The sequence below is a fragment of the Crocuta crocuta genome, unplaced genomic scaffold, assembly GCF_008692635.1.
Source record: "Crocuta crocuta isolate KB4526 unplaced genomic scaffold, BGI_CrCroc_1.0 scaffold288, whole genome shotgun sequence".
NCBI classification, from domain to species: Eukaryota; Metazoa; Chordata; class Mammalia; order Carnivora; family Hyaenidae; genus Crocuta; species Crocuta crocuta.
This window is the reverse complement of record NW_027532607.1, coordinates 890,699-905,322: the sequence shown is the minus strand read 5'-3', so window position 1 is coordinate 905,322 and position 14,624 is coordinate 890,699. Positions and strand designations below refer to the sequence as shown.

General features: G+C 36.9%; 1 protein-coding gene across 6 annotated transcripts in view; it reads left to right on the top strand.

Annotated features, from left to right (window-relative positions):
• The window catches only part of CDC27 (cell division cycle 27), a 71,542-nt gene extending 59,042 nt beyond the window's left edge, over window positions 1-12,500 (top strand). For 3 of the 6 annotated variants that reach the window (XM_077780344.1, XM_077780340.1, XM_077780339.1), the window contains 4 exons: window positions 2,158-2,286; window positions 8,483-8,557; window positions 9,366-9,522; window positions 11,131-12,500. In XM_077780344.1, coding sequence (XP_077636470.1) covers window positions 2,158-2,286; window positions 8,483-8,557; window positions 9,366-9,522; window positions 11,131-11,213 — 444 coding nt within the window. In that variant the 3' untranslated portion in view covers window positions 11,214-12,500. The remainder of the gene's footprint in view (window positions 1-2,157; window positions 2,287-8,482; window positions 8,558-9,365; window positions 9,523-11,130) is intronic. The other 3 variants (XM_077780345.1, XM_077780343.1, XM_077780342.1) reach the window with 1 other exon arrangement.
• Window positions 12,501-14,624: the final 2,124 nt, after the last annotated feature.

The window sequence follows — 14,624 nt, the reverse complement described above, 5'->3', positions numbered from 1 at the left end:
ATTCCCGTGGTAACTTATTTTTTATAGTTAGGTACTATGCAAAATATATCGACAAAAAATTTTTCTTCATCACTTAAGCAAATCAAACTTGAGTATCTCTTGATATCTTTTAGTGAAATTGGACACCTTTTAAAGTAGGCTTTCTTGGGGCACCTGGATGGCTCAGTCTGGTGAGCATCCTACTCTTGACTTTGGCTCAGGTCATGATCTCACAGTTCGTGAGATCAAGTCCTACATCAGGTTCTGCGGTGATAGAATGGAGCCTGCTTAGGATTCTGTCTCCCTCTCTCTCTGCCCCTCCCCTGCTTGCTCTCTCGCAAAAATAAATAAAAATAAACTTTAAAAAAATAAAGTAAGCTTTCTTCTTTAAAATGTTTTCATGTTGGGGCGCCTGGGTGGGTTAGTCGGTTGAGTGTCCGACTTTCGCTTAGGTCATGATCTTGCGGTTCGTGGGTTCGAGCCCCGCGTCGGGCTCTGTGCTGACTGCCAGCTCAGAGCCTGGAGCCAATTTCAGAGTCTGTATCTCCCCCTCTCTCTCTGACCCTCCCCTGCTCACGCTGTCTCTCTCTCTCTCCTAGAAATAAAAAAAATTAAAAAAAAGTGTTTTCATGTTTATTATTCATTCTGAGAGAGTGAGATAGAGCATGAGCAGGGGAGGGACAGAGAGAGAGGGACACAGAGAATCCCAAGCAGGCTTTTCACTGCCAGCACAAAGCCCGATGTGGGACTCAAACTCACCAACCATGAGATCAGAACCTGAGCCAAAACCAAGAGTCGGATGCTTAACCAATTGAGCCACCTAGGTGCCCCAAGTAGATTTTCTTCTAAAGTGATTGTGGAACAGATTGTTTTAAAATTTTGTGTGATGTATTTGAAGAAGTTTTCAGGTAATAGAGTATGCTTTTCTCTGTTAGAGAACTAGAGTTTAGGATTTCAGTTCTGTGGGCAGAATATTTGCGCACATGTAGTAATAATGTTTTGCAAAGATCATTACATAGATGAATTTAGCAGCCAGATTTTGGCAGTTCTTGTTACTGTGGTATTTGTTAAAGTTACACAGTCACATCCATTCACTACACTTTCTTCTTAACATACAGATCATGCACGGAAAAACACAGCATATCAGAATGTACACATGAATGAATAGTGATGGTTGGGTTTTTGTGGTGGGTTTTTAAGTTATTTAAAATATTTACTTCCCAGTATTAAAGATTAATGTTTTAAAATATATAAAGCAGAAGACTTGTTTTTAAAATAAATTCCTAAAATAAGTAGAAGTATAATTGTTCTGAGTGAAACAGAGTTGGCAAGGGTTTAAAGCCAAATCCTCTAGGGGTCCTTTGAACCTAGTTTTGAAAAACCTAACATTGGGGCACCTGGGTGGCTCAGTCTGTTAAGTATCATGACTTTGCTCAGGTCATGGTCTAACCATTCATGAGTTCGAGCCCTGCTTCAGACCATGTGTTGACAGCTCAGAGCCTAGAGACTGCTTTGGATTCTGTGTTCACCTCTCTTTCTCTCCCTCACCTGCTCATGATCTGTCTCTCAAAAATAAATAAACATTAAAGAAAAAGAAAAGCCTAATATTTAAAGGACCATAATAAATCTACTGAAATGTAAGTATTATTTAGCTAAATAGTACAGATTTTCTAATGAAGGGAAAACCAAGGTTTTTGTCTTTTAGGCTGAGCAGTGAGTGAATATCTGCTCTAAAGGTAGAATTATCATTTATGGATACATAATGGTGGATTGGGTTCTGACCTAGGTTCTGATCCCAGAATAAATTATCTAACATTCTGGACTTCAGCATTCTCATCTTGAAAGTGAAGCAGTTGAACTAAATAGAATTGGAAGAGATTTAAGAGATATTCTATTAATTGATTAATTAATTATTAAGTCCATTTAACGCTGAGGAAAATCCAGTTAGACCATACAACTTTAGTAGTTTCATATCTTTTTTTTTTTTTTTAAGTAATCTTTATGTGGGGCTCGAACTCACAACCCTGAGATCAAGAGTCACATGCTCTACCAACTGAACCAGCCAGGTGCCCCAGTAGTTTCATTATCTCTATGTTGGTTTTGAGTCACAGTATTTGGTTCTCACCTTTCTTCATAAATATCAAAGGGAAACATTAATACGGTCTTTACTTCTTACAGGTTCAGCATGCACTGAAAAAATCTGAGAAGGCTTTGGATACCCTAAACAAAGCCATTGTTATTGATCCCAAGAACCCTCTATGCAAATTTCACAGAGCCTCAGTTTTATTTGCAAATGAAAAATATAAGGTAAGATATATATTTTAATGGTTTTCATCATTTTATTGCTCAAGTTTTGCCCCTTCTTTTAATAGGCCAAAGGTTATTTATACTTTCTCATCTCTGATAGTTTATTTTCGCATTTTCAAAAGCTATTTTCTTTTGTGATTTTTATTTCTTCATGAAATACTGACAGGTTGGATGAGTCTGTGGATATTTAGTAATATGTCATTATCCCTTGTAAAGATTCTATTTGTAGAATGGCAGTTGTCCCGTCAGGGAGTTATCTTAAAGGTAAAACCTAAACCATCCCCTAAGACCAATATATCTGAGCAGGTGACAAATGAATGTTTGCATGTAATCTGACAAATATGTACTGAGTACCTACCTATTCCGTGTCGGGGACTAGGGATAAAGTGGTGGAAGCAAAGCAATCATATCTCCTGCCTTTGAAAAACTCACCACTTAGTACCTTCCAGAGGGACAACAGACATTAATCAAATAATCACAAAAAGAGTACAGGTTGAGCACATAAAGGAAGAAAAGGATAGTGAGTTATGAAAGCTTAGAACAAGGGCACTTGGTCTAGTCTGATGTGTTTCTCTATTTAGTTCTCACTCTGTTTTCCAAATTATGAAGCTGTAGCCTGGAAAAAAACCATAAATATATATATGTGTATATATATATNAAAAAAACCCCAAAATTCAAGTGCACAGAAAATGTTGGGCCAAATAATCCATTTCAGTAGACTCTCCCAAGAAATCCGTTCTTCCAGTACACATTGACATTTGCTGAAACTGTAAAATATAAAACCAATAATAAGCTCTTAACATTTCCAGACTAATAAAGATATATAAGGGATCAACCATATTTGTTCTCATTTTTTCAGTTATTCCCCTAATCATACTCTGTTTTTCTTTATCAAAGAAGTGGAGGTCTAGTCCTTACTGTTTTTGTTCTTTTATAAAAGCTTCTTTTAAATGTAATAAACAACTTTTCAGGATGCCCGGGTGCCTCAGTTGGTGAAGCGCCCAGCTGTTGATTTCGGCTCAGGTCACAATGTCACAGTCATAGATCTAGCTGGTATCGGGCTCTGCGCTGGGCATAGAGCCTGCTTAAGATTCTCTCTCTCCCTTGGCCCCCCAACTTGGACCACGTGCACACACACTCTCCAAAAAAAAAAAAAGGAAAAAGAAAAAATAGATCTAATAAACACCTTTCCACTTTTAACTTGTTCTTTGAGGTACTAGTATTGTAATTCATTGTTTTCATGGTTTTGCTTCATTGTACCTCTTTTTTTTTTTTTAAGTTTATTTGTTTATTTTGAGAGGGAGTGAGCAGAGGAAGGATGGCAAGGGGTAAGAGTGAGTGGAAAGAATCCCAAGCAGGCTCCACACTGTCAGCACAGAGCCCTACACGGGGGCTCAAACACGAACCACAAAACCGTAACAACTGAGCCACCCAGGCACCCCTGTAACCACTTTAGATAGGGGATCAGGTTCTTCAGTTGAAGGATTTTACTCAACTAATTATTCTTAAAGCCATTTTAAGGGCACCTGGGTGCCTCAGTTGGTTACGCGTCCAACTTCGGCTCAGGCCACGATCTCATGGTCTGTGAGTTCAAGCCCCGCATCGGGCTCTGTGCTGACAGCTCAGAGCCTGGAGCCTGCTTCAGATTCTGTGTCTCCCTCTCTCTACCCCTCCTCTGCTCACGCTTTTATCTCTCTCTCTCTCTCAAGAATGAATAAACATTAAAAATTTTTTTAAGGCATTTTAATGCCAACACACCTACCAGATATTACGCCATTTAAGTCAGCCCTGTAGTTGCTTCAAGAAGCCCAAGTTCTAATCTGACCCACTGCTCAAGTTATAATAGTCATAGCCATTTTTGAGTACCAGCTTAGGGTTTGGCTAAATTACAAGACCTACGTTGATGCATGGGTATATCCAATATACTTATATTAAGATAATATAAAAAGGGGCATGAGTAAAAGTTACTCATTGTTTCCAAAATGTCTTGGCTCCAGAATGAAAACCCAGTGGTGTTAGAGGGCCACCTCATCCTCTCTGTGGCAAAAGCATTGCTAATATCTCCCCCATTTAATGTGCTGTAAGTCTTAAGTCTTTTTAGGGCAAAAATGAGAACTCTGATACTCTGTTAGACACTGTTTGTCAGTGAGTCTTTGTAATTAGATTTTCGAGGTGGAGAGGTATGAAAGATCCATGAAATTTTTATAACAATTACAGCGTGCAGTTATAAAAGAAAAGCTGTCAATTCTGAACTGTGTGTGATATAGCAGAGAAGGATTGGGGTGCATTGTTCTGAGTAAGATTTCTTTAAAGCAGTGATTCTCAAAGTATGATCTGAGAACATCTGGAGGGCCCCAAAAATCCTTTCAAGGAGTCAACAATGTCAAAACTATCTTCATAATAATATTTAAATGTTATTTGCCTTTTTCACTCTTATTCTCACAAATGTACAGTGGAATTTTCCAAAAGCTACATGACATAAGATTGAATGCAGAAGCAGACAAGAGAGTCCAGCTGTTTTCTATTAACCAGAGATTTGCAAGAATATTAACCAATGCCATCACTCTCACTGACTTCTTATTCTGATAAAATTATTTTTCATTAAAAAGATATTATCTATGTTAACAAGTAATGACTTTATTGTTACTATTAAATTAGTGGATAAATATTTTTAAAACTGTTCAAGTTTTAACTTCTGATATGGTAAGTATTGATAGCTATAAGCCACATTAACAAAAATTCTTTGGGTTCCTCAATAAGCTTTAAGGGTATAAAGAGGTCTAGAGAACGAACAAGTATGAGAACTGCTTCTCTGCAGTATTAAAAGTCAGTCCCAGGCTGCTTCATTGTAGTACAGGCTTCGTCAGTCCGTGTCAGTAATGTCTGACAGGTGTCACAGTGATTGTAAGTAACGGATAACTGCAACCATAGATCTTTTATCTTGAGACTTTATTCCATGTATATTTTACAATATTTACTAATATGGAAGGAAAAGAGAACGATCTACCTCGTAGACTTATCACATGTAATAAATCTTCCATTCCTAGACAGGCAGGTGTGATTCTCAGACCCATTCTGCCCGGCAGTCCTTTGAATTTATTTCTCGTGGATTGCCAGCAGTTAGGAAGACAGTGACCTGTTCAGTATGCACCAGAGCCCCCTACATACTTGTGTAAAAAACACAGCCTTTTAAACAAATACACTGCCCAGAGAGAGAGGGAGAGAGTGTGTGTGTGTGTATTCATGTGTGTGTGTTTGCCTTTTTTTCCCCAATTCTTTTTATTGCAGTTTCAGGCATCACTATAGTATGGTAATGAACCCATGGAATCTACCATACAGCTACTTTCACACTACTTTCCACAAGAAGATTTTATGTGAATCTTTTATTTTAGATAATGCCAGTGAAAATTTTACAAAAGCCAAGAAATTACATTTGGCCTTAGGTAAAAGAAGGGTGGGGTGGGGCTGTCTTAAGCTATATTAAACTTTTTTATAACTGTGAAGTAAGATTGGTTTCTTTCTACCCTCTTCAGAGAAATAAAACTAGTCTTATACCAATCAATGGATAAATCCCCTTATGTTACCTAAACTCTATAATCCTCTGATACATTTGCTAGCCCACTTAACTATCTTTGACCATTGCTTTAGTCCTTATATCTTTGTGGGGGCTTTTTATGAAAGTAATTGGCCTATTGCCAAAGAACTCAATAATATGAAAGTATTTACAAAATACAGTTGAGGAGTGCCTACGTGGCTCAGTTGGTTGAGTGTCCGACTTTGGCTCAGGTCATGATCTCATGGCTTGTGGGTTCGAGCCCCACATTGGGCTCTGTGCTGACAGCTGCCTCAGAGCCTGGAGCCTGTTTCAGATTCTGATTCTCCCTCTCCCTCTGACCCTCCCCTGCTCACGCTGTCTCTATCTCTCTCTCAAAAATAAATAAAACATTAAAAAAAATTACAGTCTCATAAGCTGACCCTCCAAGGGAGGAGCATTGTTAACAACTCAGAACACTCTTCTCTAGATCTTTTTCTCATTATTTACATATTTTTAATTGTCCCTAACAAGGTAGGCTTACACCACTGTGGTAGGTAGAATAATGTCCCCTCAAGGATGTGCAGGCCCTAATCGTTGGTTCCCGTGAATGTTACCTTACACGGTACATGTGATTAAGGACATGGACCTTGAGTTGGGGAGAGGACCCTGCGTTATTCAGGTGGGCCCAGTCTAATCACATGGATCTTAAAAATGGAGGATCTTTGCCAGCTGTGGTCAGAAGCAGCATGAGAAGGACTCAGCCCACCTTTGTTGCCTTTGAAGATGGAGGAAGGAGGCTACAAGCCAAAAATGCTTGCAGCCTTTAGAAAGGCTGGGGAGAAAGGCAGGGAAACAGATAATCTTAAGAAAGGAAGACGCCTTGATTTTTTAGCCCAGTGAGATTCAGATTGGATTTCTAATGCACAGACTGTAAGATAAAAAAAAAATTGTCTCATTTTAAGCCATCAAAACTGTGGTAATTTGTGGGGTGCCTGGGTGGCTCAGTGAGTTCAGCATTGGTCTTCAGCTCAGGTCATGATCTCGCAGTTTGTGAGTTCAAGCCTCGCGTGGGGCTCTGTGCTGACAGCTCAGAGCCTGGAGCCTGCTTCAGATTCTGTGTCTCCCTCTCTCTCTGCCCCTCCCCTGCTCACACTCTGTTTCTCTCTCTCTCTCAAAAAATGAATGAAAGAACATTAAAAAATAAAAGACCTTTTAAAAAAAAACTGGTAATTTGTTATGACAAAATAAGAAGCTGATAGAACTACATATATTGTTCTGTAATTTGCTTTTTTAAAATTTCTGTGGATATTTGTATTTATCTTTTTTTTTTTTAAACCTAACTTTGGATTTTGTTTTACTACAAAGCAGTATAGAGAAGAAGAGTAGAAATCTCTGTGGACATTATAGAGAAATAAAGTATAATATTTATGTTAGAAAATTCAAAAAATAGAGAAAGCTACCAAGGAGAAAATAAAAGGTCTTCCCCTCCCCCTTTACCTCAATCATCCTCTTCAAAGGTACGCCACTCTTACCTTGATTAGAAGCATGTAGGTATTGATTTCTGCCAGAAAAAAAGAAAACTTATATTTATGCTCACATAAATATATTTATAAAGTGTTTATGAGAATACCCACATAACTATTTGTATATGTGTCACATGCAGGTCCTGTTACAAAAGAAATACTATTGCACATACTTTATTGCATCTTTTTTTTTTTTTTACCTAGATATGAGGACCTACAAATGTAGTGCTCCATAGAGAGGGACCATAATTTATTTTAACTAGGCTATGATTAGACACACCTTCATTGCTTCTAATGATTTGCAGTAACATGTTGAATGTTCTTACAAAGATGATCTAATGAACTTATTTGAATATGTCCTTGGGATGAATTCCTAGCAGCAGGTTTGCTGAATTAATGGTTACTTGCAGTTCTTAACTTAATAGATACTGCTAACTAGTGTTCACAAACGGGCTTTGCACCAGTTCACCTTTCAACCTTCAGTGATGGGAGTGCCTGCAGTTGTGGTCACTTTATGTATCAGGTTATTTTTCTTTTTGTCCATTTGCTAGGTGAAAAGCAGACAGTATCTCAGTTGGGGACCCAGTTTATTTTTGATCATCATGTCTTTCTTTTAAATACAAATCTGTTTCTCTATCCTTTCTCTCAGTTTCCCCAACCCTTTAGCAATGGTCAAAAGATTTCTAGACAGTTTAACTTAATTCAGAGGGTTAAGTTGTAGACTCTTTCTCATTAGTTAAAATAGCAGGTTGGTGTTCAAAGCTTAGTGCTTGAATCAGGGAGAAGGTCTATTAACAGAACTTCAGAATTATTTTGTTCTGCAACGGGGCTTTTCCGCACAGCGTGATGGAGCATTGTTATTGTATGTAAAATGTTGGCCATGGCAGGTCCTGTCACCACCTACAGGTGTGTGTTCTAAGTGTACTCTGCTGAATTCCTGCCATTTCTTAGTTCCTGTTGTCATAAATACTTTTCATGCCTTTTTTTTTTTTGTGACAAGAATTAGATTCAATAAGGAAGTACACTGATAAAGATCTAATAAGCTTTAGTTAAGATGATTTGGGAAATCAAATAAAAACACTTGCTTAGTTAGAACTTTGTAAAATTTTGCTACTCTGTTTTTCTTTGCTTTTTTCAGTCTGCTTTACAAGAACTTGAAGAACTGAAACAAATTGTTCCCAAAGAATCCCTCGTTTACTTCTTAATAGGAAAGGTAAAGATTGGGGCCATGGTCCTAAACTGTAACTTTCATAACAGATACTGACTTCTGAAGAGGAAATATTATGCAACATCTGTTGAGCATATTCAACTAGATCTCTGAACTAAATGCTCTGGGAATGAAGAATGGAGTTAGTTATAACATTTAAGAAGATGATCTAATAAAGGAGCAAGAACATACACCCTGTATCCTAACCATACTATAGTTTTGGAAGCATACTAGCACTTCCAGCCAGTGGCCAGTCATGACTTCATAACTGAGACTACACCTTGGAAAGCTCTTAGCTTCCAATTATCCATAAAAGGATAGGCATCCCCCCAAAAAAGAAAATTAATGGCTCTGTGTTTTCTTAATTAGAAGAAATGACTTCTGAGATTTCTTAGGCCAGACTAGTCAAGACTTTACAGACTGGGTCCCTAAATGCCAACTGGTTAAGGTAGCTGAGAATGGTGGACAGGTGTTGAGAGTTGACATAACAACCTTTACAATCAGTGTAAAAAAATTGCTAATCAAGCAGCTTATAGTCCTTTTTTTTCAGTTGTCATTGATCTGATCAGAATATGATCGATCTATTGGAAACTCACTATTGGAGAGACAGAAGCAAGGAATTCTGAAAATATCTGATTATATTAAAAGAAACTCAAAAGGTAGTCTGAGTTATTCTGTAAGATGAAAATGACCTACTTATCAGAATGGGTTTACAGCATGTAAATTAGAAGCCTATTTAAATTAATAATGTTTAGGATTTTATAATTGAAGCTCACAACTTAATGAAAAATGTAGTGCTGCTGTTTATTTTTAGGTTTACAAGAAGTTAGGTCAAACGCACCTCGCCCTGATGAATTTCTCTTGGGCTATGGATTTAGATCCTAAAGGAGCCAATAACCAGATTAAAGAGGCAATTGACAAGCGCTACCTTCCAGATGACGAGGAGCCAATAACCCAAGAAGAACAGATCAGTGAGTATCATCCGTATAAATTAGATTTCTATGTGTATCAAACAAGAGAGCTAGTAAAACATCACTGTTAGGCAAAGCAAAACAGATAGTTCTTTATGATGCAGAATAAACATTTTATTCAAGTATCGAGTATTCAGAAAGCTACCTTTTGCATCCGAATTTGTGGGCTGCTTTTTAATTTTCTTTTTCTTTTTAAGTTTATTTGAGAGAGAGAACGAGTCAGGGAGGGTCAGAGAGAGGAGGACCCCAAGCAGACTCCATATGAGATCATGACCTGAGCCAAAATCAAGAGTTGGACACTTAACCAACTAAGCCACCCAGGCACCCCTAATTTATTTTTCTAGCCATGGTATATTCTTTATACCAAATGGAATTTTAGAGAAATTAAATAGGGCAATATATTACCAAAGTGCATGTGGAGTCAGGTAACTAGTCCCAGTTTTGAACCTGATTTGCTGTGTCACTTTGACAAATCCATGACAGATTTTTACCTGGATCCCAATTTAAGTTTAAATATGTAACTATTGCCTGCCTTACCTGCTTCATAGGAATTCGGGACGGGATGGGCAGGGTGATAGTAGATATGACAGTATGTTGAAGACATTGTAAGTGCTAAGTAAATTTTTAATGTTTATTTTTGAGAGACAGAGAAAGAGCATGAACAGGGGAGAGGCAGAAATAGAGGGAGACACAGAATCCGAAGCAGGCTTCATTCTCTGAGCTGTCAGCACAATCCAAAAATATGGCTTTTATATATATATAAATTGAAGAATGAAGAAAAAAGGAGGGAACAAAGTAGTAGTTGAAGGCAGTAGTAAATACTCTATCCCTAAATTGATTATATATCTTAAAATAATTAGTGAGAACTAAATCCTAATATAACAGTAGTTTTTAAGGGCACCTGGGTGGCTCAGTTGGTTAGGCGTCTGACTCTTCATTTTAGCTCAGGTCATAATCTTATGGTTTATGAGATCGAGCCCCGCATCAGGATCCGTGCTGACAGCACAGAGCTGCCTGGGATTCTCTCTTTCTGCCCCTCCCCTGCTCATGCGCGTGTGTTCTCTCTCCAAATAAGTAAATAAATAAACTTTTTTTTTTTTTTAAGAATAGTATTTCTTTAATACGAGAATTGAGAAACTTCTGATGAGGTAAACTAAGATGGCTTTGTTCCAGAAAACTTGGCAAAAGACTTTAATTAAAATTAAAATTCCTAAAATCCCAATAACCCTTTTTAAACTGAGGGTTATATTCTATATTTCTGTGGACTAGCAAGGACTGTTCCCAAAATGGAGTCAATAGTTGGAGGGAATGTCAGTCTTTTTTTTAATGTCACAAAGAACTAGTTCTAATTCCTAACGTTGGAATAAGGAATTCATTAGGGAGCGGTAGCTCTGTTAAAACTCATCAAGGTTAAATGCAGTAAACCAGTCTTCTCAGACATGCTGTAAAATAAGGAATCTGAACAACATTTGTTGGGAGGATGTCAGGACCTTTAAGGGCCTTAATTTAAGATCTCATCTCTGCATAGAATAATTTCCCTTGTTTTCGTGAACCAACAAGAAATAGCCATCAGACACCTTACTGTAGACTTTTGTTTTATTTTTAAAGTGGGAACAGATGACTCCCAGGAGAGCAGCATGACAGACGCGGACGACACACAGCTTCACGCAGCTGAAAGTGATGAGTTTTAACTCCTGGAAATCAGACTTTTGCAACTGGATGTGTGACTAGTGCTGACATGTTTCTTGTCCCTCCATATACTGAGTCTTCACTCTTGAGCCGGCAGTGTCATCATCCATCACTTAGACCACGAGTGTGCCACTGTCACTGGACCCTGACTGTACACAGAATGAAAGGCAGTGCAATATTTAGCTGCTAACAAGACTGGCTCTTTCACCAGTATGAATGACAATTTAGGGGGGTGAGGTGGGGAACTTTCTTTTCTTTTCTTTTCTTTTTTTTCTTTAATCTCCCTTTGTTGGAAGCTATCATGGAAGGAAGAGAACGTTTTATCTTGAAGGAACCATTAGATATGGAAAATAGTGATGAACCAGAATTTCTTGGTTGTTTTCCAAAAATTTGTTTTCATTTGGTTCTGTTCCTGATTAACAGGTGACTGACCTTCATTTCTAGGTTCTTCAAGAATGGTGTTAGCAAGTGCCAGATGGAACAATAAAAGACATTGCCTATAACAGAGTAACTTGATTGCCAAGGAATGTAAATTACCTTAAACTTGCAGTGTCTCCCATAAACAGATGTAATGGGCATATTGGGACTCATGCGTAGGAATCAAATATCCCTCCATACAGTGTACACTTATTCTTGGCAAGAATGCTTTAATGTCTAACCAAGAATTTTAATTTATTCATCTTGCTTCAAAGTGTTGATCATTGTCTTGGTATTGCAGACTTTAAAGTTGTTCCTTGACCATATTGCCTCTTCTCTTTGAGCTCTGTGGGATCACCTTTAACATTCAGAGATGATAGAGTGTTTGCCCACTGAAAAGCCAAAACAAGGCCCTTAGTAACCATTTAAGTTCACCATAAGAATCAAAATGAGAGCACTAAAGTGGAGAGACTTAAAAGAGATCATGATAGCAAAGCCTTAATACAATCAAAATTGTACCATAACCTTGAATCTATATTTGTTCAAGAAAGTATCCCTTTGGCTTTTCTAAGTGTTTAAGCAGGGTGCAAGAATGTGTAGTTACCTTTGGTTGAGGTCATTTCCATTCTTTTCGGCTCTCCGCTTCAAATTATTTTCAGTAGTGTGAGTCACCAAAACATTTACCAAGAGTGATTGGGTTTAGGATATTAGAAATTTTTAGCTGGGGGTTGGGGGGAACATTCTTATGAAGGAGATGAGTTCTCTCCTGAGTGTGTCATAATATAGGTTGGTGTCTTTGGGGAATGGCCACAATTTTAAAGATCTAATTATGCATAATAAAATGGGAATTATTGGAATTTCACAGTAACAGATTTAAAGTCTTAAATTGTGTATCTCCTTTATTGTAATGTATTGAAATTTTTAGAGAAACTTTAGTTGTTAACATTTTTTTAAGTGCCAATGTCAGAATATAACAAATTATAGTTTCTTATGAATGACAGGCCTACAGTTATTATTTTGGAATATTTGATGAAGGACAAATTTATCTACTGGTTACCTGTACTTGTTAGTCAAGTTGTGAAAATAAGGTGGACTACAGAAGATGTGAAGAGAATTTTAGCCTGTAGACTCAGTAACTTTCTATCATTTACTGTTAATCTCATTTGAATGTGGATTAGATACCATTATAAATTAATTCACGTCAGAATCTTAGATTAGGTAATCGATGCCAGAGAGATATTTAACAAAATTTCCTACCTAAATCTATATACTATGTGCTGCTTAAAAAAATAATTTATAAGAAAAAGGAAAGTTTGGAAGTAAAGGAATATCATTAAAAATTCCCAAAGGCTAGCACTTGGATTCTAACAAATATTCCATTTTATTCATGAGTTCTGTAATATTTAATTTTATATTTTTTAATTGGCAAATCATAAGCCAGCTCTATAACAGTATCAAATACAGAATTTTATAGAGAGCTTCAACCTGAGCTCTTTTACAAAGCCTGGAGAAAACTAAACTCAGAACATAATTTGCTGATGTATAATTATCTTTTTTATAGTAGGAATTTATGTCCTGTGCCAGAGGTAAGAGCCTTTCTGGCATTTATTTTGAGACCAAGCATAAAAAGATAGCTGTGGAAGGTCCACCGTGGCAGTGGCTGGCCTAGGGACACTCAGCCCAAGCTTAGCCTGCCTGATGTAATTTTCCTCACACCTACTTTCAAAACATCTAGCTATTTGAAGCCTTATTCCCACCTAGTAACTGTTTCTGGTTTGCTTGCTTTTTTTGTTTTGTTTTGTTTTTTGGGTTTTTTTTGTTTTTTTTTTTGGGCCTGNAGTAACTGTTTCTGGTTTGCTTGCTTTTTTTGTTTTGTTTTGTTTTGTTTTGTTTTTTGGGTTTTTTTTGTTTTTTTTTTTTGGGCCTGGAATGAGGATCAATCAGCCAGAAAAGGACATACATTTTGATCAAGCAAAATGTTTGAAATTTCATAAGTTACTTTGAAGGAAATTTAAAATCTAAGATCTTTAACACCCTTTTTATCTCTTTGAGCTTTTCACACACTTACATATCTATGTACACACACACACTTTTATTCACAAGTTATGTTGTGGCATTGGATATTTCTCCCCCTTGGAAATAGTTCTCTGGGATTTTAGAAGGTTGGAAATATTTTTTCAAGTGAACAATGGTACTCAAAGTAATGAAAGGTGGTCCCGACTTTTTCTGTATTTCATTATTTTAAAATTTTTGTTTTTTCCAAGAACTGCAAGTTACATTTGAACCATGCTGCTGTTGTACCTTAAACAAAAACTCAGTGATAACCAGTATTTAGTCTATTAAAAATGCTCTTTTTGAAGAAAAAAGTTTGGAAGTCTCTGATTAGCCAGAGTTTAGTGTGGGTCTTCATTGAGAAATGCGGTGACCCGCTTTCTTTGTGAAAACCTGGGGAAATGCAAGTGTGGGTGTGATGTGTGTGTCCTATTTGCATTGAAACAATGTAACTTTGTGTCTTTTTTTTTTCTTTTCCTGACTTATAGAAATTGTACAGTGGAGGGGTGGTGGAGGGGGGGAGAAAGCCTTTTCTGTTAATATATTTGCAATTCATTAAAGGATACAGAAAATCCAAATAAATTACTTTTGAAAGCAATTTATAACCAAGGTGTTGAAGATATATAAGAGCTGTGCCATCTGTATTTTTATAGTAAGGCACAGCAAAATACTGAAAAATTAAGTTTTACATTCCATAAAAGTCTAGGGCAGTGTTTCTTTATTTTTTAAAGTTACACCCGCTTCTGATAGATACATATACTTTTTTTTTTTAAACTCACATCCTTTTTTAGTATTTGGTATTTCAAAATAAATACTGACAAAAATGTAATTTTTAGAATATATATATTTTTTGAACAACAGAAGCCTTTTGCCAGCAGCTGCTACTTTGCAAGTCACCTGCTTGTTCTTTAATACTATGATTTCTGAAATTTATTTAAAAGGGA